Source organism: Taudactylus pleione, unplaced genomic scaffold, assembly GCF_031769625.1.
Source record: "Taudactylus pleione unplaced genomic scaffold, aTauple2 ptg000393l, whole genome shotgun sequence".
Classification (NCBI taxonomy): domain Eukaryota; kingdom Metazoa; phylum Chordata; class Amphibia; order Anura; family Myobatrachidae; genus Taudactylus; species Taudactylus pleione.
Window position 1 is genome coordinate 520,941 of NW_028284794.1, and position 24,847 is coordinate 545,787.

A 24,847-nucleotide genomic window follows, 5' to 3' on the forward strand; every position below is an offset into this window, starting at 1 on the left:
GTAGAGACATATAACTAAACATAGACACACAACAGTTAACTCAATAAAACATTATGTCTGTATAAATATCAATATTTTTGCTTGCTACCTAATAAAAAAAAAGAAATATATATATATATATTTATATATAAATTGTGTATAAGGAGTACCAATACTCAATTAGTTCAGCAGCAGTCACAGTAATAAAAGATGGTTAGATGTGGTATCGCACCACAAATATTTTATATATTTTATATATTATAATTAGCATGGGGCATGGAGTGCTGGCATACAAGGGGTTAATACACAATTCACAGGTAAATAATCTCTTTGGTTTGCTGTCTGAAATATTGAAGTTTGAATCTGGCTGTATACAAAATTCTTCAGTAATTTATCAGACAAGGTGCAAATATAAAACAATTAAAACATCAACTTGCATGTATCATCCAGGAATTGTTTAAGTATCAGCACACACAACCAAAGAACGCTTGTATTCATGTGACAATAAAGCTATTGTCAGCCCATTTGTAGTTTAAGGTACTGTTTTCTATATGTTTACACCTTTATAATGTGGTATGCAGTGGACAAAATGTGCTAAAATGTTTAGTAATTCACAATGGACATATTATATAATGGATTGCAAGACAGTGAATAGTGGGAGATGAACTAACTCCCCATGGGACACGTTGAATATGAAGGCAGATGGAATCCTGACACCCAGCATAATACCAACTACGATATCCCAAAGAGGATCATGATAACGTTGTCTCCATCCTGACCCCCACTATCCCGAAGTTAAGAAGATGGGTAAGTATGATACTTAGCTCGTGGATGGGGGGGTTAGGTTTAGGCACCCCTGGGGGGAGATTAGGGTTAGACACCCCCGGGGAGGTTTAGCCTACTGGGAGGGGGGTGTTAGGGTTAGGCACCATTGGGGAGAGATTAGGGTTAGACACCCCCTGGGGAGGGTTAGGGTCATGCTGCTGGCAGGGGGGGGAGGTAGGCACCATTTGGGGGAGGTTAGGGTTAGGAACCCCCAGGGAGGGTTAGGCTATGGGTAGAGGGGTTAGGATTAGGCACTATTGGAGGGAGGTTGGGGTTAGACACCCCCTGTTCAAGGGGGAGCGTGCCCCTTGAACAGTATGCCCTGGGAGGTGAATAAGTACACTGAGCATTTGCTTTTGCTCTATTAGCCTGATAGACCCTGATGTACACAGTGCAGGGACACTCAAGGCATATATAACAATGAGAGTTCCCTGATAAGTCTTCCTGTTCTTGTTCTGACATCAAATAGGGGCAGGGCAACAATTGGCAGTGATTACAGCAATGCCTAAAGCATCCTGAGGATGCTCGGGGGAGCATCTTGGGGTACAGCAAAGAATAAGAAAAAGAATAAGAGATATTAAGAAATATTGGAGGGTATCCTTGATCCCAAGCTGTATCCCAAGACAGATCTTCCCTAACCTGTGCTTCACTGATTTTTCATCCGGAGTTACTTCCAGTGCGAGGCTCACAGCGCGAGGCACACAGCTAGACCCACTACTGTGCATCCCAGCGAGCGCAGCGTGCTGGATACACCTCCCCGCCCTCAGTGCTCAGAGGTGAGGAGGTAAGCCAGACGCACAGCAGCCGGAGCAAGGGTCGGAGACACCAAGCTTACACGTACGCTGTGCAACCACTCTGCTCCCGGTGAGCCAAGACGGAAGGGATAGGAGCACTGTAAGCACTGGACACTTAATTGATACAGTGTGCTACATCCCCCACATTGCCGAACATATACAGACAGGTGAGAGACACTGCAGGCCTCTCACGTAGCGGCATACAAGGAAATCAAGCACACTCGCTGTTACTCCGGGGAAACAGATTGCCTTTGGGAACTCCGTGATATTTGGAAAACCCAAGCCGGTGAGCATACTATTCTAACCACCAAAGTAGTATTGAAAGACTATCATGGAACGAGACATTGTATACTAATCAAATTGCTACAACCAGCAGGTGAGCAAACAAGTATCAATCTTGTAACTATTACATCTGTTACAGTGGTTAGATGCCAAGCTAATCACGTATTGTATTATACAGCATTTTGAATGAGCATTTTAACTGCTATATGTATTTATGTGAATAAATGTATATAATTTTTATTAAGGAAGCCTTTCTTTATCAATCCAACATATTATTAATAGTATATATTTGTATATGTACTTTGACAATTGACATACGTCTCTGTGTTATTCTATTGAAGGTCGGGAGCCTGTATCTGCAGAGAAATACTGCATGGACCAGCCCATGAGGGCAGAGACATCCATAGGAGGATCTATCACCTTCCCCTGCAGCCTTGTGCATCCAGAGAGAGAAGAGAACATCACGTCAGTCAGTATCGCAGTGAGAGCAGCAAATGAATATTTTTGTGGAAATGAAAATAATGAAATTTACAACGACTCCAGCAACCTCCCACATAACCAAGATTCAGAACCTCTGTCAGTAAAGTGGGATCCAAAGCCCAGGAAGGCGTCAGTCACTATAAGTAATTTACAGAGTGGCAAACGGTATTGTTGCCGTGTACAAATCAAGCTTCAGGGTGGCAGTAGTGCCCAGTGGCAGAGCCCTGGTGGCACTGAGATCACAGTGAGAGGTAAGGCGTGACACCAGGCAGTCCTGCCATTCACAAGACTGGCCAAATAAACTATGGAAGAGGGGTGGATAATTTATACTGATTGTTATTAAGGTTCTGGGGAGATGGGAGGGTGAATACAGAGCATCTTCACCCTTCCATGAGTAATTTTCATGATGGGCGATCAAAGTGCCTGGACCAATCCTTTGAATTGATAAGGGGTCGACACTTGCGTACGCTATGATGCGGTTATCGCCAGGGAGGGAGGGAATGATCTCTTTCTTTAGCCGTATTGCTAATTGGCACATGCACACAGGACAGACTCTTCATTCACAGAACATAGCAGGCTGCAGAACATTACAACAATGCAATGAGGCAGATTATTAATCCAGCCAGTATATCGTATTGCATGTATCAAATGCAAATGGGATCAGCATTGGATCATGAATAGGGGTTATTTCCAATATATAATCAATGTCCTTTCCTATAGCTTATTCATTTTGACAAGTTTTGAGCTTCATTTGACTCAATTATATTATTATCACTGGGCAGTCATGCTTAAGGCAACAGTCACCTAAGTGCCATAATCTTGAGATCAATAAGAATAAATTTCTGGTGTGTTGTTCCCCCTCCCCCCTTCCCCTCTCTCTCTCAGGGTCTGGTTAATTACCATGGGTGGGATGTACTGTACTAAGCATCACATCCACGATTACCATGGTATGTACTTAGAAATGCGATGAAAATCACAAAGGACAGCTCTCCCGATGAAAGCAGTTTTTTGCAATGCACTAGGATAGAAGGACTTCTGAGTTTAATACAGAAGGATGCCAGTGCCACGAGGGGAGATGGGAGTGATCCAATCAGATCCCTCTCAGGGGGCATCACAATAAGAAGCCCACCTGAAGATGGCGTTACCCCCCGGGGCTTAGTACATATGGAAATTATGGTAAAACCGCCATAAATGACATGTTTAACTTTAGTACATCCCACCCCATGTATGCAGAACAGAGCGCGACCCCAGCCAAGGTCATTACCCATTATAATAACTTTGACTATAGCAATATACACAGGACCTGATAATGAATCAAATGCAAGTGGCAAAGCGGATGGATCTTATGGATTTCAGCTTACTGCACATGCACCTAAGAAAGAAATCATGCACCGAATCCGCCATATGCACGTGGAAGGAAAACGCTAGTGCACAAAGAACTGGTCTGCCCATTGATGGACCACACTTTCTGTGAAATCCGTGTTTCTAGACGGCAGCTGTTCTGTGTCATGTGAGTGTCATGGATGTGTACTCCAACTTCCGCGCTATATCGTAGAGTGCGGGCGGATGTTTCAGGAGCATCTTTTGCTCCAAGCATGGAGAGGGTGTAAGTGCTATTACTAATGATGGCTGCTGTGGAATTGGATGGGCTTCCACATGCATCTGTATGGATTTTCAGCATGTATGGTTGATGCACACAGTACATAAGGAGGTATAGTATGTAGGATTCCCTGGGTGTACAGAAAAGCAGCTGTGGAAGTGTCTAACTGAGAATTAGGCCAATGACCTGAGCAAACATAGATATAGCTTTGTTTTAGAAAGCTTATTATTTTTAACTTGGATGGGTTAGTAGAAACACATTGTGGTGTCATCATACCTCTTAACATGCTGGGAATTAGAGAAATCACTCAAATGGGTGTGTCCTAATGGTATGGGGGTGTGGCCTTAAAGCAGAGAGGTCTGTAAGCAAGTCACACCCCCAGTACTCATCACTCTGTGGGCATGTCCTAATGGTATGGGGGTGTGGCCTTAAAGCAGAGAGGTCTGTAGGCAAGTCACACCCCCAGTACTCATCACTCTGGGGGTGTGTCCAAAGCTCCTCGAGCTCATGGACTGCCCCCAGGCTCTCTAGGTACTGCTTAGATGCTGCAAGCAGATCTGTATCCTTATACTGGGACTGTACCATCTAACTCAGGCCGATTGGAGAGAAGACTTTACCCTGTACAGATATATAAGATATATAATGTTACTGTGTTTTACTTCTCAGGTGAGAACGAGATGATTCTGGAGCATCATCATTTTATTCCTGCACTCTCTGGAGACACAGTGACTGTTATCTCTCGGTTCAAAACTAATAATATCAATATTATCCCTAATGTGACTACATGTCGTGTGGGGAAAATGGATGGGATGGGATGTAACCGGAACAATTATGCAATAAACTGTACACAGAGGGAGAGTATCTTCATTTTCCAAATCAGTCCAGTTGATGGTACGCACAGTGGATCTTACTGTTATTCCATAGACTATTCTACAGGTGATGGATCATTTCCTACATATACAGGGATTGGAACAGAACTACTCATCCTAAGTAAGTAACTGTCACAAATAGGAGCTATGAGTCTAAACATTCACATGAAGAGTGACACAGACGGAATACAACTAGGAGTATCCCCCTCTGCTCCAGTGTGATACTTTCACTGTGTTACCCTGCAAGGGAGTGGACACAGACAGAAGGGAGATATGAGACTGTAGGGTGACACAGACAGAATGGAGCTACTGTATGAGCCTGTCCCTCCCCCTGCAGGGTGACACAGTGACACAGACAGAAGGGAGCTACGAGCCTGTCCCTCCCCCTGCAGGGTGACACAGACAGAAGGGAGCTATGAGCCTATCCCTCTCCCTGCAGGGTGACACAGTGACATAGACAGAAGGGAGATATGAGCCTGTCCCTCCCCCTGCAGGGTGACACAGACAGAAGGGAGCTATGAGCCTGTACCTCCCCCTGCAGGGTGACACAGACAGAAGGGAGCTATGAGTCTGTCCCTCCCCCTGCAGGGTGACACAGTGACACAGACAGAAGGGAGCTATGAGCCTGTCCCTCCCCCTGCAGGGTGACATAGACAGAAGGGAGCTATGAGCCTGTTCCTCCCCCTGCAGGGTGACACAGACAGAAGGGAGCTTTGAGCCTGTCCCTCCCCCTGCAGGGTGACACAGTGACACAGACAGAAGGGAGCTATGAGCCTGTCCTTCCCCCTGCATGGTGACACAGACAGAAGGGAGATATAAGCCTGTCCCTCCCCCGCATGGTGACAGAGACAAAAGGGAGCTATGAGCCAGCCCCTCCCCCTGCAGGGTGACACAGTGACACAGACAGAAGGGAGCTATGAGTCTGTCCCTCCCCCTGCAGGGTGACACAGACAGAAGGGAGCTATGAGTCTGTTCCTCCCCGTGCAGGGTGACAGTGACACAGACAGAAGGGAGCTATGAGTCTGTCCCTCCCCCTGCAGGGTGACACAGACAGAAGGGAGCTATGAGTCTGTCCCTCCCCCTGCAGGGTGACACAGACAGAAGGGAGCTATGAGCCTGTCCCTCCTCCTGCAGGGTGACACAGACAGAAGGGAGCTATGAGTCTGTCCCTCCCCCTGCAGGGTGACACAGACAGACAGGAGCTATGAGCCTGTCCCTCCACCTGCAGGGTGACACAGACAGAAGGGAGCTATGAGTCTGTCCCTCCCCCTGCAGGGTGACACAGACAGACAGGAGCTATGAGCCTGTCCCTCCTCCTGCAGGGTGACACAGACAGAAGGGAGCTATGAGTCTGTCCCTCCCCCTGCAGGGTAACACAGTGATACAGACAGAAGGGAGCTATGAGCCTGTCCCTCCCCCTGCAGGGTGACACAGTGACACAGACAGAATGGAGATATTAGCCCGTCCTTCTCCCTTTTTAACCAACTACAAATACCCAGACTCTCTTGATCATATTTTGTATCTTTTCTCTCAATTGTTACTGTGCATCTTCTAAACCATATATAATGTTGAATAAGTATGTTTTATCTATCATGGTTACTGCTGTATCATTATTCTTGAAAAACTTAAAAATAACTGAATATAAATCTCTTAACATGATTATAATCAGTTTAGTTTTCCTAACTGGCGCACATCTTTTAAAGTTGAGTAAATTCAACTTTCCGGCATTAATGCGCAGAAACTGCCAGGACCTGTTTCAGTGGCTTCCAAGCTTCATACAATCTGCCCCTAAAACTTATGTAGACTTGGGGTCAACTACTGTACTTCCCATATTGTAGTTGGAAAATGAGTTCTCTAAACAGACAGCAATTGTATGTAAGATGCATTCAGATCTGCAGCAGTACCAGCGTGTACATCATGCTCAGTCTATAACAGCAATACGTCTAGTACAATTATGCCCCTGTTTTTAGTTATTTGTTCTGCTACTAATTTGCTATTAGGCTCTTCATCGTGTGTGCAACAAGATCCACAAAAACTTAATATATGAATGAGCAATGAATAATAGTAACTACTGGTTTAGCATCAACAATGAATACGCAATCAGCAATGGTTCTCCAGGGCCTTTTCCTCTAAGGGCCGTATTCAATTAGTTCCACACCCGCAATACTTATTTGCCTTCCAGAGTTTTTAGCCATGGAAACTTATCGCTCGTGTACCCTTGATTCACGCTATTCCATACCAAAAGATGCGAAAATGCAACCTGGCGAATGCAAACCAGGCGAAAAGTGCTGAAAGAATTGGGGAAATCAGCCTGACACCCCCTAAAAGATGCACTGACATTGGGGATCAATGTACATGCCCCCGAATAGCCCTAATAAAGCTACTTGGGGTACTTAAGGTGTGTCAATTTCTTCTAATTAGTGTCTTTGCGCAAGTGGTGAAGAATAGCATTAAGCAGTTTTTTAAGGAGAAAATAAGCAGTCCTGTCAAATTTGGGGTACTTGGAAGTGGGTGCAAGCATGGTTTAAAGTCAAGTTTAAAAAAACTTCAAAAACGCACCTGAAGCAAGCATCTGCAATCAAAAAAACACTAGTTTTAAAGTTTGTACCCTCAATTTGCACTTTTTCATCCCCTTTGTCAAAGTGCTTTTTTGGGGTGTACCTCATTTTTTTTTTACATTTTTTTTTGACGCAGGTATCCTTTGCGGGTTTGTCCCAAGGGTGCTGAGTGGTTTCCCCACCTTTGCACCCCAAAATAGAAATGAAAAAAAAACAAATTCTACCTATTCATAGGCAAATCTTTTTTGCCTATTACATTGCATTGCGTTTTCATGTACGCGAAAAGCAGATGCAATTTAATGTGATACTTTTGCGACAGGCGAAAAGTCGCAATCGGTGATACTTTTTCGCAGATCTCAGCTTTTCGCTTCTAATTGACTACGGGGCAAAAAATGGCGTGGCTTTCCCAGGCTTAGAACAGACAGATCACAGGTGCACAACTCCAAATTGCTGATTATATATAAATACATTGTGCAATAACATTTTGCAATCAATAGAGGTTTTTAGTATATTCATGGCCAAGGTTATGGGCCTACCCACCATATCCAGGTAACCTCTGTAGGGTAGGTCCCTAACATACTAGGGTTCAAATCCAGAGCGCAGGACACCCCTAAATCTGTGCAGCCTAGCCACCCCAGGGCACCGCCATAGTGAGAAAAGTGAAGTGTGAAATAAGAAAGGTAAGAGCAGCTATGGCTGCATAGAAAGGTGAAAATACAAATATAATAAAAACCATCAGTAAAGTGTTAAATGTGCAGAAAAGACTGAGGGGTCTAGTTACTAAGCAGTGTTATGAGACAGAGTGAAAAGTGATAAGAAAGTGATAAGGTGCCAGCCAATCAGCTCCCAACTGTCATTTTTTAAAACAGCCTGTGAGATGACAGTTGGGAGCTGATTTGCTGGCACCTTATCACTTTCTTATCACTTTTCACTCTGTCTCATAACACTGCTTAGTAACTAGACCCCAGAATGTGTTATAATGCGATACCCTGAAGCAGGTCTATAATAATATACTACAGAAGTGGAAGAACTTTCTTCATGTGTTCTTATGTCATAATTTAGAATTATATGTAATGTTAAATCTTTTATCTTAGTTTTGTGTGTTAGTTTTTGACTTCTCCATTTAATTTTGAACTATACTTATTTTAAAGATCCCTACAAAACATTAAATATCAGTCAGCCACCAGAAGTTGTGTTCAAGAAATCCATAATAATCAACTGCAGCTTCTCTGTACAAGATAGCGAAGACATTCTGTGGATTGGGGTCTACTGGATGACGGGAAACCCAAGAGAGCACTTTGTGTATCATCCAGACCCGGACTACATACACCCAGATTATAAGGGAAAGACCAGGCTGGTCGGTGACTCCGATCTCCTCCTAGAAGACTTCCATGGTTCAGATAACACCACGTTGTACTGCCGTGTTGCCATAAGACGATGTTTGGACACCACTGATAACTACAATCCTAATAAGATTGGGACAGTGCTGGAGGAAGGTCCTGGAACACGTCTCAGAGTTCCTGGTAAGCAAAAATTGTAGAAAACAGTTCAAAATTTTAAATCTTCATAATACATAACATACTAAATTAATGCAGCTATGATGTCATCGCTTATAGTCTGAGTCTGATTATGACACTTCAAGATTCTTTAGAATTTATTTGTATTATATTGTAAAGAATACTCCTCAATTTCATTTTATTATGGATGATAACTCACCTTGCATTTCTGTTACATACATGATTCTGGAACTCCCCTGTAGCTGTATACAGTATATCCTACAGCAGGGAATACATTATGCCATGTATTATATATACAGTACTGTATGTGAAGGAAGAAGTTTTTGTTTGGAGAGTGCACCCAGGAAGTCTGTCTCTCCTCCTCGTTTTTGGCCACTGGGCACTAGGACACAGATCAGCAGCAGGAGGCACTACCTTAGACCCGCCTTCTGCACATACATGGCTCCCCAATCGTCTTTCTCTCCTGCTCCTTCCTAAGTAATGGATGTGCTCCTATGAGTAACAAAGGATATAAACAGCTAAATAGGCCCTACAGATCCATTATATCACCAGTGCTATGTGTTTCCTATATCCCGCTGCCTCCATTGCATAACTACCAGTATATGTGAATCAGGGGCGTTTTAAGAGAGGAGGGGGCCCATGTGCACTCCTCGTGCAGGGCCCCCTCCTCTCTCCCTGTTGGCTGGCAGCCGACTGACGCCGCTGGCCAGCCACCGGAGCATTAATAGACTCCGGGCACTAGAGTGTGCCCGGAGTCTACTGCGCATGCGCAGAACGCCGGAGCAATGGCCGCGGCTGACATTTTTTCCGGTGTTCTGAGCAGCAGTGACACCCGACACGGGACCTCGGACAGGTAAGTTTGAAAAAAATATGGATGCAGTGTGTGCGGAGCAGGGCCCCCCTGGACCCGGGGGTCCGTGTGCCCCGTACACACTGCACCCATTATAGGTATTCCACTGATGTGAATGCATGTTCTAGATGCACTACAAATACCATTCTAGGTGGCCATTCTGCATTACCATAGAGCAATTCAGGTGGCTGATTATCGAATGAACTGCGACTGCAAGTTTGTACATACTTGCTTGGATCTGGGAAGAACAGAGGGAGATGGGGAGAAAAGTGGACAAACTGAGTAGACAGGAGGAGAGGGGGAAGAGCGGAATCAGTTTTGAGCAAAGGAGGAAGAACTGAGGCAATGAGTTGAGGGGTAGGGTGGAAGCCCCCACAGTTCCCTCATCACAGGGAAGGGGGGAGTTTGAGGCTGGCTACAGAAGCGTACACTGGAGATGATGGGTTGGGGGAGGTTGGCTATAGCTGTGCACACTGCAGGAGAGGGGGTGTTTGGAGGAGGATTGTGACTGCATACATCATGGGGGCACTGCTGGGTGAAGGTATGGAGCTGGAAATGGAGCTGTGGTGCAGTGGTGACTGGTCCCCTTGAGGCAGGAACCAAAACAAATTTTTGGGTGACCTCTAATGATATGCAGTCAATGCCCCAACTGCTGGAATTCCAAAGGAAAGTAGTGGGGTTGGGGGGAGGGTTAGGGGTTAGAGATAGGCACTAGGGGGAGAGATAGGGTTCAGAACTAAAAGTGCAAGGTAAGGTTTAGGGTGTGGGAAGGGGGAAATTAGGTTTAAGGTGTGGGAAGGGGGATGTTAGGTTTAGGCAGTAGGGCGGGAGGTTAGGGATAGGCACCATAAAGGGAGGGTTAGGGGAGGGGGAAGGTTAGAATATTGACCAACCTCTCCATACTGGCATCCCATACCCAACCCCATCTAATTGCCAGTGCCAGCCCCAGTTAGCATTTCTTTAAAAAAAAAATAGTAAAAGTAAAGATAACATGCTTCCAGCGGTCCCAGACTTAGGGATAACCTAGGTTGTGGTCAGTCTAGCCCTGAGCATCCCTGACACATAATTGTTAATAAAAATAAATAATAATGATAAAAATCATTGCAAAATTACAGAGAAGCGATGTGCCCCGCTACCCCCCTCTACCCTCGAACCTGCCACTGTCTGCATGCACCCTCACAGAAGCACATCCACAAATGGTGTGATGGAGCAGAACATAGATGTCCAGAGATCGATTATGGTCAAGACTGCAGAGAGCTGCTTGATAAAAATACAACTGTACCTGGTGCTCTAATAACTTCCACTCTGTTTGTTTTAGATAATTCAAACCAACAAGAAAATCTACAAATATTACTATTTTCCCTGTATGTTATCTGCATCATATTCATCCTCCTGGTTATTTTAGTCATCTGCAGGAAGAAAAGAAAAGGTGAGAAAAAGAAAGGATAAAGCACAAAGATTCTCAGGGGGAAATGTAATAGGCTGCGAGATTCAGGCACTGGCGCAACTGGAAAGTCTGCCTGTATTCTTAAAGTGACAATAATTTCAAAGGCAAAACCAACCTGATCTTTGCATTGTTAGCAGATACACTATATGGGAGCCATTGGTGTATGTATAATAGGTGCACACCCTGCACCCATGTTTAATACTTACCTTTTTGCCCTTAGCACATGCTGCCCTCAAAGGCCCATAGAGAGAAATGTAACCAACAGATCTACAGGAGTCTATGAGCCATTTTTTGTCACTGATTGTTACGCTGTGAAATAGTTGTAGATGTGTCACATCAAAATGTAAATTTACAGTATTATTGTTATGAATAAAACCAAATACACATTATAAATCCTTACACCCAAAAACCCAAGTCTTCACCTTTTCCTTAAATCCTTTTCTGCTTCCCGGTACTTAGTTGCCACCAGGGGGTAAATTTACTAAAGTTCAATTTTGTATTCTACTCTATGAATCTAGAAAATCAACTGAAATCGAATTGAGATTGAACTGCACAATCCCTTAGCAAATCCCTCATTTACTAATTTTCAATTTTCAAATCATATTCGATTTTGCTCGATTTAAAGAAGGGATTTGATGTTCGATTTTGCATGCTCATGTAGAAATCAAACACCAAATACCTCTGAAAATTGAACTTCAAATACCCAAATGAATAGACCTGCTTCATGCTTTCATTTTTAGCATGAACAGATATGAATGACACAGATGCATGCACAGATCAGTGAGGTGCATGAATGTACAGGATCTTTGTGTAAAAAGCTTGTAAAGTAATAATTTAAAAAATATATATTTGGGGTCCTCCCTAAAAGCACAAACAGCCGCGGACTTTTTATAGCCTGTCCTGATTGTGAAAATACAGGGGACAAAATCATAGGGATCCCCTGTATTTAGCACAACCAGCATTGGGCCAAGCGAGCCAGTCCTGATTTTGGAAATACAGGGAACAAAATGAGTAGGAGTCCACTGTATTTGCCATAACCAGCACTGGACTCTTTCTAGCGCAGGGGGGGTAATGCCACAGCCAAGTGAACCCTTTCACCGGGTTCCACAGCCAAAGCAATACCCCTGACCGCTAGTCGGCCCAGGCCGGGTATCCATGGGGAGGTGGGGACCCCCAAATAAAGGGGTCCCCCTTCTCCAGGGCACCCCAGGCCTGGGCTGATAGCCCACAGCTATTCCCAACACCCATGGGGTGAATGCCAGGTTGATTGTATAAAATGTGTGTAAAAATAGAAGATAAAGCATTGTCTTTAACAGTAGAACCACAGGTCCCAGCAAGCCTCCCCTGCATGCTGGTACTTGGAGAACCACAAGTACCAGCATGCGGGGCATTTTAGGCCCGCTGGTACCTATAGTTCACATGTAAAGAAATGTTAAAATAAATACAAAACACACAAACCTTGAAAGTATAAGTTTATTTCAAACATACACACTCACACATACTAACCTACAATACCTGGACCGGTCCTCTTCTCCCTGTAGACATCCAGCATCTTCGGAAAATAAAAAAAACTAAAAATCTCAACCCACGAACTCAGGACCTCATTCAGAGTCGGTTGTTGCAGCCGCACGGTCGTACGCCACCGATGTTCGCTAAACTGCGCATGCGTAAAGTTCGCAATGCGCGTGCACAAACTAGCTGTTACGATCAGAAATTTCTCTCTCCTTGAACACAGCCAGGTCCTTAGTTTGAGTGACAGAATGAGGCGTTTGTGGGTGGTAACAGGGGAAAGTGCTTGAAACGCGGAGTGGAGATCCGAACACAGGCGTGCCTAATTATGCGAACGGCGTTTAATGGGAGTGCATAATTAACAAGTAGTGTCATAGCACACGTGACATGGGAGGTTTTTACACTGACATGATCGTAGTGCTTAAGAGAGGGTATGGTCAACCTTAAGCTCTACGACCAGTGTTGATGGTTCCCGATGGTCTTGATTAATCCTTATATGCCCGGAGATGACGTGTAATGTGTACGAGAAAGGGGCGTATTTTTTTCTTACGGCCGCATCCTCCCCTTGGTCGTCCAGCTACCGATCTGATCTTAGGGACGCAACTTGTGAGTGCATCATTTGCATATCCGGACCCTTTTCCCTTACGACCGTGCGGCCGCAACGACCGACTCAGAATGAGGTCCTCAGTACAAATAGTATAACCCTAACCCTCACCCTAGTGCCTCACCCTAACATACCCTCCTGTAGCCTAATTCTCTAGTGTCTAACCCTCCCTGCCTATAACATAATCCTAACCTTCCCGATAGTGCCTCACCTTAACCTCCCTTGCTGTAGCCTAATCCTCTTCCTCGTGTCTAACCCTCCCCTCTAATAACATAACCCTAACCTTCTCCATAGTGCCTCACCTTTACCTCCCCTGCTGTAGCCTAATCCTACTTCTTAGTGTCTAACCCTCCCCTCTAATAACATAACCCTAACCCTCTCCATAGTTCCTCATTCTATCCACCCCTCCTGTAGCCTAATCCTCTTCCTAGTGTCTATCCCTCCCCTCCAATAGCATAACCCTAACACTCCTTTTTCTGCAGAATAGTGACATTTTACATGTCGACATTGTGAGTATGTCAACATTTTGTAGAAGCCGACACGTTCAAAGTCAAAATTGCAACAATGTCAAAATAATAACGGTCAACATTGTGATGTCGACCTTAACAATGTCAGCATTGTAAATGTCAACAATTGCAATGTGATTACAGCATTGTGACCATCTGAAGCATCCTAAGGAAGCTCCAGGCAGCATAGCTGCATACATTCTGGCTGCAGGGTGCAATTCAAGGCACCCTGCTAGCCAGGTGAGGCTAGCAGAAAAAAGCTCAGAGGGCCAGACCAAATGATTCCGAGGGCCTTATACGGCCCCCGGGCCTTAGGTTCCCCATCCCTGCCCACTCAGATAACCTCCAGAGGATTTATTCCGTATTGCATTAGGTACTAGTAGGCATAATATCATATTCTAGTTGTAAAATAGTTTAAAGATTGAACCCACTGATTTGTTACTTTAGCCTATGCCTAAACCTAACCCTTACTTATATCCCTAAATCTAACCCTAATTATCATGAAAAACCATGTGTCAACTTTTTGTGTTGACCATTTGAATTTTTACTTTTTAACTGTCGACATTTTAACCCTGTCAACCTAAATCACTGTCGACCATTTAACCCTGGCGACTTATTGAGTGTCGACCTATTGACTGTGTACCTCTTTAGTGTAGACCTACTATTAGGAGAACATCAGATCATTTAAGACATCATCTTTTCTGTAGGAGTTGAATAATTACAGAGAAATAATATTAATATATTGCCCAGTATGAATGCTTCTAACAGTAACAGCACTCTAATGTAGGAAATCATTCTCAAAGTAATGGGTAAAGACAATTAGTGTATCCAACAACAGTTAAAATCTCGGGGCAGGCAGCACAGAATCATAGTCAACAAACAAAGTAAATGTAAAATAAATAGCAGTATAGGGGACCACGTCCAAGAAGCCCATGTAGAAACCACCGTAGCAGAAACTTTCACCACCAATTAGACAGTTCCCTCCTTACTTTCTAAACTCCCAGAACCCAATAAACACATAGGGGTACATTTACTAATATTAGTGTTGATCCGAGATTGCTATCTCGGGTGAAAATATCACTTTTTTACAAATCGGGAATTTACTATCATTAAACTCGGATTATTTGGTCATCTTTTGTGGTTGAAATCGGGTGAGTTAATGCCGCAAATTCGGTCGTTTTTTTCAATAGAAATGAAATCACCATCGGCTCAAATCGGAAGTACTTTTCATTCATTTCTGCCTAAATCTGGAATTTATCATTAATTGTTTTGCTATATTCGGCCATTTTACATCCAAATCGGGGAGTCAATAGAAGTTTCAAATGCACCACCTCCTGAGCTGCTAGTTGCCATCCACCATACACAAATCAGTGTGATTTGTTTATGGTTACTAATGATTCGTGTATTATTAGGCTTCATTTTTCTGGAAAAATTTACTTGGGGTGCCCCCCCAAAAGGCTAACCAGCCCCGGACTAGTCAGCCAGTCCTGGTTCCTAAAATTATGGGGAACAAAACAAGAAGGGTTCCACCATAATTTATGAACCAGCACCTGGCTGCAGGGCCAGTGCTGGTTTTAATTATAGGGGGGAAAAATGCATAGGGGTCTGACTATATTTAAACCCAGCACCGGACCCAAACCGACCGGGGTGTAATGCCTCAGCCCAGGGACCCTATTACTATGTCTCCAGGGCCAAAGCATTTGTACCCCAAGCCGGTCAGGCCAAGCCAAGGATCTCAGGGGAGGTGGGGATCCCCCACAAAAGGGTTCCCCTCTCTCCTGAAACCCCAAGCTTGGTCTGAAGCACGGGGCTCTTCCCCGCACCCCTGGAGCAGTGGGTTTGGGGGTAAATGTCCACATAATGGGCCTGATTCACTACGGATCACAATATTGCATATGCACGCAGTTCAGCTGTGATAGCAATATGTGAAGCAGCCTCTGATTGGCTGATGGGACGTGGGAAATCTCCTGATGTCCCGTCAGCTGGCATTCGCATAGTATTGGTATGTGTGACAACACACATAGCAATACTTGTTTGTTTGGTTTCGGGTAATTGTTTTGCAAAGACCCCCCTGGATGCTACGGAGACCAGCGCGAGGATCAGGTGAGTATAGGATCTTTGTTGCAGGTATGTCCTTATGGATTTCTACATGGGAGAAGGTGATAGAAACATTTGGCAGAAGGTAAGTATGTGTGAATGAGATATGTGTATGTAATAAACTTGTACTATATATGGTGTGTGTTCTGTCTTTATGTAACTATTTATTTTACAGTGGTGGTACGGGTGTCGGCCGCCTCCTGGCACTTGTAGTTCCACAAGTGCCAAAGGGCAGACATGCTGGCGCCTGTAGTTCCAGTGGGCTTCAGACCAAGCCTGGGGTTTGGGAGAGGGGGGACCCCTATTTTAGGGGGTCCCCACCTCCTCTGAGATCCCTGGCTTGGCTTGACCGGTGTGGGGTGAGAATGCTTTTGCCATGGAGACCTGGTAAAAGGGTCTCCGGGCTATGGCATTACATCCCGGTTGGGTTTGGTTCCCCATATATTTAAAACCAGCACTGGCCCTGCAGCCAGGTGCTGGTTCTTAAATCATGGTGGAATCCTACTCATTTTGTTCCCCGTAATTTTAGGAAACAGGACTGGCTGACCAGTCCAGGGCTGTTTAGCCTTTTGGGGAGGGGACCCACGTCAAATTTTAAATTAAAATTAACCCTTAAAATAAATAAAAATAAGCAGTCAGCACATATTTCACTGATACAGTATGTGCAGCCTGCTTGTTCTGGAGAGAAATTCGGGCAGGGAAATTGGGGCTTCAAAACGGACAGGATCGAACAAATACACCATCAATCAAAATGATCCTGTCAAAACCAAGAGCTTGGTAAATTCCTGATTTTTTAAGTGAAAAAAAGTCAGTTTTTGATCAATCCTACCCGAGTTGAAAATTGAGACAAATCGGGACCAAAACTAATCTTAGTAAATTTACCCCATAGCGTGAGAGGTACTAATGTGAACATGCGGCCAAAACTCTGAAAACTATTTCCAGTGTTTTGATCACATTCCCAATACTGTATGTACAAAGCTCCAGAAAGTGAAACCCAGCATCCCTCATGGCTAGTGCATGCGCAGAAGGACTTCTGGGTCTTAAATGTAATAATGAGGGTTTTTTGTTTTGCCCTTTTTAAGTGTAGCTTAAAACAAAATAATAGTTGTTTGGTTAAATAAGGTATTAAAAAGATATTTCCATCAAGACTGACACAAAATAATGCAAATGCATCTGATCACAGAGGTTGTGATGCTGACACCACCAAGATGACGCTTATAACTTAATTTGAGTATATTTTGTAGCCTTTTATATAATTATCAGGATGGCAAAAAAATATTCAAACAAAATGCTCCCTTCCTGATTTCTGGCTCTAATCTAACATAGTTCATCTCTCTATCAGATCCAGCAGGTTGTCCAGCATCTATCGCCCCACCAACAGGAAACACAAGCCTTCCTGAGCCCAGCTGTAGACCATCAGACTTGTCTGCACAGACACCACGCCTGGAGCAAGACATACGTGGTAAGCCTTTCACTTTGCCACCAGGTGTGACCAACTCTCTGTATGGAATACTTGAGCCAAATGATAAGCAAACAAGTCATTGGACAAATTTTGATCCACACACAGATGTGTCATTCACCGTGGCCGCAGTTGTGCCAAACAGACCCTCTTTATGTGCCAGGTCCCGAGCGATTCGGCCAAACAGGGCATCTTATTTTCTCAAATACTGTAGTACGTCTTATTCACACATATGAAAACAACTGGAAAAAGCAAAGCTACATTGCTAGATTAGACTGGTCAATTTTTAAATCTGTATGTGACTGATTCTGAATCTTTGCAAGTAGTGCAAGAAGGCCGGGGCTTTTCTCATGCTAAGTGCTGCATCCCGTGGGGGGGTGGTTTAGGGGGGCCGGATCGGACACCCCCAGGGGGCATCAGAGGGGGAGGGGTACAACATACACCCGCCGGGGGCTGGCGGATTGGACATCCAAGGGGGGTGGGGGGAGGGGAGGCAGATTTGAAAACACCCATGGGGCGGGGGGCTTGATAGGACATCCTTGGTGGAGGAGAGGGTTCTGGATCGGACACCGGAGGACTAGGAGGGGGGTCGGATTGGACACCGGAGGCCGCACGGGGAGGATGTGAGACACAGCAGGGGAATAGAGAATGAGAGAAGGGGGGAGAGTCATGAAGCAGTGAGGAAATGTTTAGCGATACCTCAGCTGCATGGGGAAAAGTATCACTTTCCGAAAAGCTGACTCCGCTACAGTGATACTCTAGTTAGGGAGGCATGATGAGGCATGATGAATGCCTCCAAAAAACATATTTTAAACTAGCAGTGAGTTTAAAACATAATTATCACTAGTGATAATTATATCATGATGAATAGGCCCCCTACGAATCAAATCCAAAATAGTTGTCAAGCAGGCATAGGTCAATTCAATAAGTCTCACAATCAGAACAGACACAACCAAGGGTACAAACAAACCAGTCAAAATAAAGGGTATAAATATAAGAGATATTAATGGTTATAAACATAACAGACATATTACATAGTTTCAGACAAGACTAAGGGGCCTAGTCATCAAACGATAAATGGCCAGGTTACCATGTGGAAATGCTAGTTTCCGCATATTTAAGTTACCGGGCCATTCATCATCAGGGGTCGGATGGGACCCTCTGGTATTCAGCAAACTCCGAAAACTGAAAGTTTTCGGAGTTTGCTGTCGAGAACAAGCGCCATCTTCAGACGGCGCTTGTTCTCGGATCCCTGCTCCTTCCTATGGGAAGGAGTTTTGGGGATGCGAAGAGGGACCCAAGCAGATCCCTCCGCTGCCTCCTCACTACCTCCCCGGTGGCTTTGTGCATGCGTCACCCTAGGTCATGCATGCATAGCCGGGACAACGGGGAGCAGGTAAGTAATGCAGCTACAGAAGTAGCTGCTATTCAAACCATGGGGTCAACTGATTTTCGGAGCAGCTGTCCCCTCACCGGAGCGATAATGAATTGCTCTGGTGTCACTTTTCCCCTGCTGCGAGTTCAATACTTCGCCATCGTTGGCCATACGGCCTTAAATGATGAATAGGCCCCTAAGGCAGGATAACACAATGGTGGCAGAGGACTTGTCCCCCAAACCAGTACTGGATATTTTCCCAGCCAGAGCATTCTCTTAGGAATAAAGCATCTGTATTTCCAATCAGACCAGCCTTCCGGTCCTCAGATACCCTTAGACTTGCAATACTGGACAGTAGTATCAGATCAAGACCAAGGCTAGGGGAGGGTACTAATAACTCGGGCCCGGCCTTCAAGGAGGGAACCTTTCCAGTGCTCAGCACAGTGCATAGTTTTCTTTCACATTTTTCCCAGAAGGGACATGGCCATGCCTCAAACAGCAATCGGTGGCCCTGGCTCAGAGCCGTAACTAGATTTTCTGGTGCCCTGTGCCAGAAAGAGCATTGGTGCCCCCCTCATTTTTCAAAGGGACATAATGCACCCAAAAAAGGTCCATGGCTTCATGGGGAAGGGCCAGGAAGAGATAGGAGAGGCCAGGAGATGCTGGGGATGAAATAAGAGGAAGCTACAAGCAAGAATGATAACAAACAGAAATTTGACAGGACCAAACAGCGCCCCCTGACCTGTGGTGCCCTGTGCGATGGCATCGGCCGCACTGCCCTAGCTACGGCCCTGCCCTGGCTCCCCCTGCCATAGTGGCAAACAGTCCTAGACTGGTCAGCCTAGGGCTGGAACCTGCAGGGAAGTGGGGACCCCCTTTCCTAAGGTTACTAAGTTACAGGTTTTGGCAGATTTGAAATTACTTCAAACCTGACACTTAATACATGTAGCCCAAAGACTAGGATTTAGCGCTATCATCAATTAGAGATGTAACACAGAGATGGCCGATACAAGAATCCACACATTGAACCAGCAATCTCCATTATTTAAGCAGGTGTGCACATAAATCACACTATTCTATATCTATCTCTGTTGTTATTCTATAACATTAACTACCCTGCATGTACTATTGCAGGTTCTGAATACTCAGAAGTGATTGAAACACAAGAAAAGGTAATTTAATGTATTTGTTTTACTTTCCCAATGTTTTGCACAGTCATATACTTATGTTCCTTATATAGGGCCTGATTCAGAGCCGCTCGCTATTTGCGGTCGTTCGTTCAAAAACAAGGGGTGGCTATTCAAATGATCCGTTCGCAAATTGCAGTCTGTTCACACCTCTAAGTCTGAACGAGCGAGCAAAACATACGCTTGTTTATTTGTTAAAAACGCCCCCTGGCCGCTCGCACCATACGTCATGTTCGCTATTTATTAGATTAATCGAGTACATCGACCAGCGTATGAACTGCTCACTATTCTTGTGGTTGGTTTTTGCTACCACAATCTTGCGAGCAGTTCTGGCTATAAAATAACCCAGTGACGTGGTCAATGACGCTGCTGTATTAATTATGCACACCCATAAAACGCCCGTTTTGACCTTTAAGCACGCCTGCGTTCGGATCTCCACTCCCCATTTTCAAACACCTTCCCCTGTTACCACCCACATACGCCTCATTCTGTCACTCAAAATAGCAGGCATTCGCTATATTGCGAGCACATGAATTTCGGCAGCACTGACTGGTTCGCGCATGCGTATAACAATCCGTACGCATGCGCAGATGTGCGAACATCGCTCGGAACGAGCGTACTGCCGCTAGCGAGTGGCTCTGAATGAGGGCCATAGGGCCTGATTCAGAGCCGTTCGCTATTTGCGGTCGTTCGTTCAAAAACAAGGGGTGGCTATTCAAATGATCCGTTCGCAAATTGCAGTCTGTTCACACCTCTTAGTCTGAACGAGCGAGCAAAACATACGCTCGTTTATTTGTTAAAAACGCCCCCTGGCCGCTCGCACCATACGTCATGTCCGCTATTTATTAGATTAATCGAGTACATCGACCAGCGTATGAACTGCTCGCTATTCTTGTGGTTGGTTTTTGCTACCACAATCTTGCGAGCAGTTCTGGCTATAAAATAACCCAGTGACGTGGTCAATGACGCTGCTGTATTAATTATGCACACCCATAAAACGCCCGTTTTGACCTTTAAGCACGCCTGCGTTCGGATCTCCACTCCCCATTTTCAAACACCTTCCCCTGTTACCACCCACATATGCCTCATTCTGTCACTCAAAATAGCAGGCATTCGCTATATTGCGAGCACATGAATTTCGGCCGCACTGACTGGTTCGCGCATGCGTATAACGATCCGTACGCATGCGCAGATGTGATAACATCGCTCGGAACGAGCGTACTGCCGCTAGCGAGTGGCTCTGAATGAGGGCCATAGTCTCCTATCACAAGGCTACAAGGTGACTTTTAAATGTACATTTTTGTTTTTACGTCCTCACTTTCTAATACATTTTTCTACATATCAAGAAAAATATGCAAATGTTGCTGCCGCCGGGATTTGTATTGTGATGCCCACTAGCGTCTTCGCAAATCAAATAGGCTGCGTACAAATTTACAGCATCGGTCCCAGATCAGTCGATAATCGGCCTCCTGAGTAACCTTATGGTCGCGCAGAATGGGTGCGAAAGGAACTTAGGCGCTGGAGCCATTTTTACTGCTGACAAGATCGCAGTCGCAGACTGAGACGTGCCCCTGAAAACGGTCTCAACGCGCCTACATTTCAGTCGCCACCCCTGTTGACGCCGACAAGTGGTTCCTGTGAATAAGTCCTCATTTTGAGTAACATTCAATAATGAAACTTGACATGTGCACAGTGTGGCTCAGACGCACGTGCGCAGATCACCGTTAATCGCTGAACTGCGTAAACATCGCCATTGAGTCTAATTCTAAATCAGGCCATCGAGTTCACAGCAACAGGACTGGCGGGGACCTTTATGGATTGTTTTTGCCAGGCGATAAGCCACCTGGCATTCGCTAAATGTTTGACTATCAGGGGTATAAAAAAACGGGATTTACCTGGAATAAATTGTAGGACCCCCCTAAAGCTGTCAAAACATGGGGGATCACTATGGGTACCCCCGTTTTAGCCTGCAAATGAAAGTCGGGGTTTTAAATAGCCGCAGCAGGTGTTTTTTCCCGACATTGAAGAAGTGATGCAGAAGAGCACTTAGGTTATTTTTTTTGTTTTTTTAAGTGGTCCCATCAAATTTGGGGTACATGAAAATGGGTACTAGCATATTTTTATGTCCCTAAAGTAATTTTTTAAAAATTCAGCAAAAATGCACCTGCCGCTAATAATCTATTCTAGAATACACCTGCCGCTAATAATCTATTCTAGAATACACATGCCGCATACTTGCAGAATAGCCCTGAACCTATTTCCCTAGGTTTAAACACTTTTTTCCAAAAAATTTTTTTCACCCCTATTTTTTAATTAATTTTTTGGGGTGTCCCTATTTTTTTTTAAAACTTTTTTTGACACAGTTATTTTTAAAATGTCATTCCCAGGGGTGCAGGATATTTTTTTTAAGCCTGCACCCCTAACCCCCAATTCTGCACTTTTTTTCGCCACCTATTCAGTGGTGAAAATATATCCCCGTTTTTTTCCAAAGACTTTTCGAACCTGCGAAAAGACTTTGAAATTGAATACGGTGTAAAACCAAAACCTGCGATAATGACATCATCGGTGCGAAAACATCGCAAAAAACGGGCTTTTCGCTCCAAATTGAATACTCCTGTATGTGTAATATTAGTTAAAGTACGTGTTGTATTTTTCCAGATATGTTGCCTTAGTGATCTAAAGAACCCCTAAGGGAACTACGGGCCTGATTCAGTATGGATCACAATTGCGTATGTAGCTGCGATTTTGCATGGAACGCAACTGTGGAAATATGCCAATGCCTGCCACAGCTCAGCTGGCATAGAGGCGCCCACTGCTGCTTTCTCATATCTGTATTACCTCGCACTCCTGTGTATACATCCAGCCACAGATATTACAAGTCACGTCGCATGTAGTGAGTACTCAATCTGCGTATGTAATCGCAGTGGCTAATTTATGCATGCCCATGCACCGGCGTTCAAACAGACAGGCGCGCCTGCATTTCTCCAACCTTACCCCCGTCAGCACCCCCAGATGCTGACAGACTGTTACTCACTCTGCAATGGTTTCCTCTGTGCGTGTGTAATCGCAGTGGGATCGTAGCCCACATGCAGTGCGGCTTATATGCATACGCAATGGCTAACAATTGCTCGGTCTGCGTAGGCTGTTGCATTTGTGATCGCTGCTGAATTAGGCCCCGAGACCTATTTCCAGCAGAATAGGCTTTGAGGGGAAGACCGCTGTTCACAGAGGTTGCAAAATTGTTGGTTGAATCCTAGTTTTACTCCAATGGAACATTTGTCTGGTTATGTGAATAAAAGCTATTTTAGAAGGGTTTACATTAGAAATGTGCGGTTCGCTTTTCCTGAAAACCAAACACAGCCGAACATTGGGGTTCCGAGTCAAACCGAGTCCCAGCTCAGATCACTTTTGGGGTTCTGAGTAGAACAAAGCACCAGATCAGGTCTGCTGATCGGATTTAAAACCTGAATCTCGGGTTTTGGATTGCATGTAAACCACACTTTTCGACTTTTATCTCCAGGTCGGCTCTCTCAACACAGCAGGTGGGCGGTGCGGGGGGGGCACGGTGGCTCAATCGCCTCATCGAGGCCCCTTCCACTGCTGTACAGAGCCAATAATACAGGCACTGTACAGCGAGGGGCGGGGCTTCGTTTATGCAATTCAGCGCGAATCGCGTCATCTGAACCCCCGGACTGCCCACTTTTGCATACTAAGTGGGCAGCAACGGGGAGTGCGGGCTGGCTGCGGCTGTTTCCAGGAGACTTGCCTAGTCTTTCGGGAGGTCGGAAGTGCAACCCAATTTTCAGGAGGCTCCCGACCATTTCAGAAGGGTAGGTAAGTATGATGTATACAGGTCCCAATTACTTGATTTTAGCTGTTTTTTTTTATCAATTTTAAAAATATTCAAAACAGAATATGAACCAAAACACTTGAGGTTGGATTTGCCAAAACCAAAACACGGGGATCTGCGCACACCTCTAATTTAAATAGAGAAGAGTAAATTTGCATAATTTATTCGTGGGTTTCAGAAGCAAGGGCAATGCTGATTTGATAAGTTGTTATTGCCATGTAGATTGGTAGGCTTACCATCCATTGGCTTTAGAATTCAGTGACCATTGTTTAAGTTACACCGAAGTATCTAATTGTCACTGTTGGATGATTCCGATCTTGTAACCAGAACTCTTCCATGTCACTGCTTTTACAGGGTGAACATTTGGTATATGCTACAGTGAGCCACCAGCCACCTTCTCCAGCAGCCAAACCAAAAACACGTCCATATCCTGGCCCAGAGACCATATACGCTGTTGTGAAAAAATATTGACATTTGATCTGAAAGTTTTCTACGGATGGAAGAGGAGGAGGATTGTGAGGACTTGTGTTTTGCCTTCTCAATGAGTCCCAGGGGTAGATGTAAGAAGTGGCGTTACCTGTATTTTCGGTAACTGCGCACGTTATGTGCTGCACTTACCGCTTCCCTGAATGACAGTGGCGCTATGCGTCCGCCCAGTTACAACTAGATTTCCGTTTCTGTTAATTGTCTCTTAGAGGTTTGATTTAATTGTTTGCCTGGAACCATAACAGGTTTGATCATTAACATTTGTTGGGTAATTTGCCATTGTCTATTTTTCAACTTCATGCTCATTTTGTTTACATTTACTGACAAAAACATTCATTACTGTAGGTATTTTTTATACAATATGTTTGTTTTTTATTTAAACTATTCTGTAGCTCCCACCTTCAGAGCCTGATAATGCGGGTGGGATTGTTGAATTATAACAGGTGTGCTTTATTTCTCTTCCCTGGCAGAGAGGCGGAAATAACCCGATCCCAGAGCCAATTATGACACAGGATTTATTAAAAAAAAAAACAACAGATTTATTACACTTGATCACGTCCACGGTAGTAAACC

At 44.7% G+C, this 24,847-nt stretch overlaps 1 protein-coding gene across 1 annotated transcript; it reads left to right on the plus strand.

Moving 5' to 3' along the window:
- Positions 1–782: 782 nt before the first annotated feature.
- On the plus strand, positions 783–24,259 carry LOC148506829 (uncharacterized). The gene is made up of 8 exons (XM_088446077.1): positions 783–786; positions 2,222–2,611; positions 4,627–4,950; positions 8,539–8,910; positions 11,073–11,183; positions 17,260–17,379; positions 19,886–19,923; positions 24,143–24,259. The coding sequence occupies exons 1-8, from the start codon at positions 783–785 to the stop codon at positions 24,257–24,259; spliced, it is 1,476 nt and encodes a 491-aa protein (XP_088302203.1).
- The last annotated feature ends 588 nt before the right edge of the window (positions 24,260–24,847 follow it).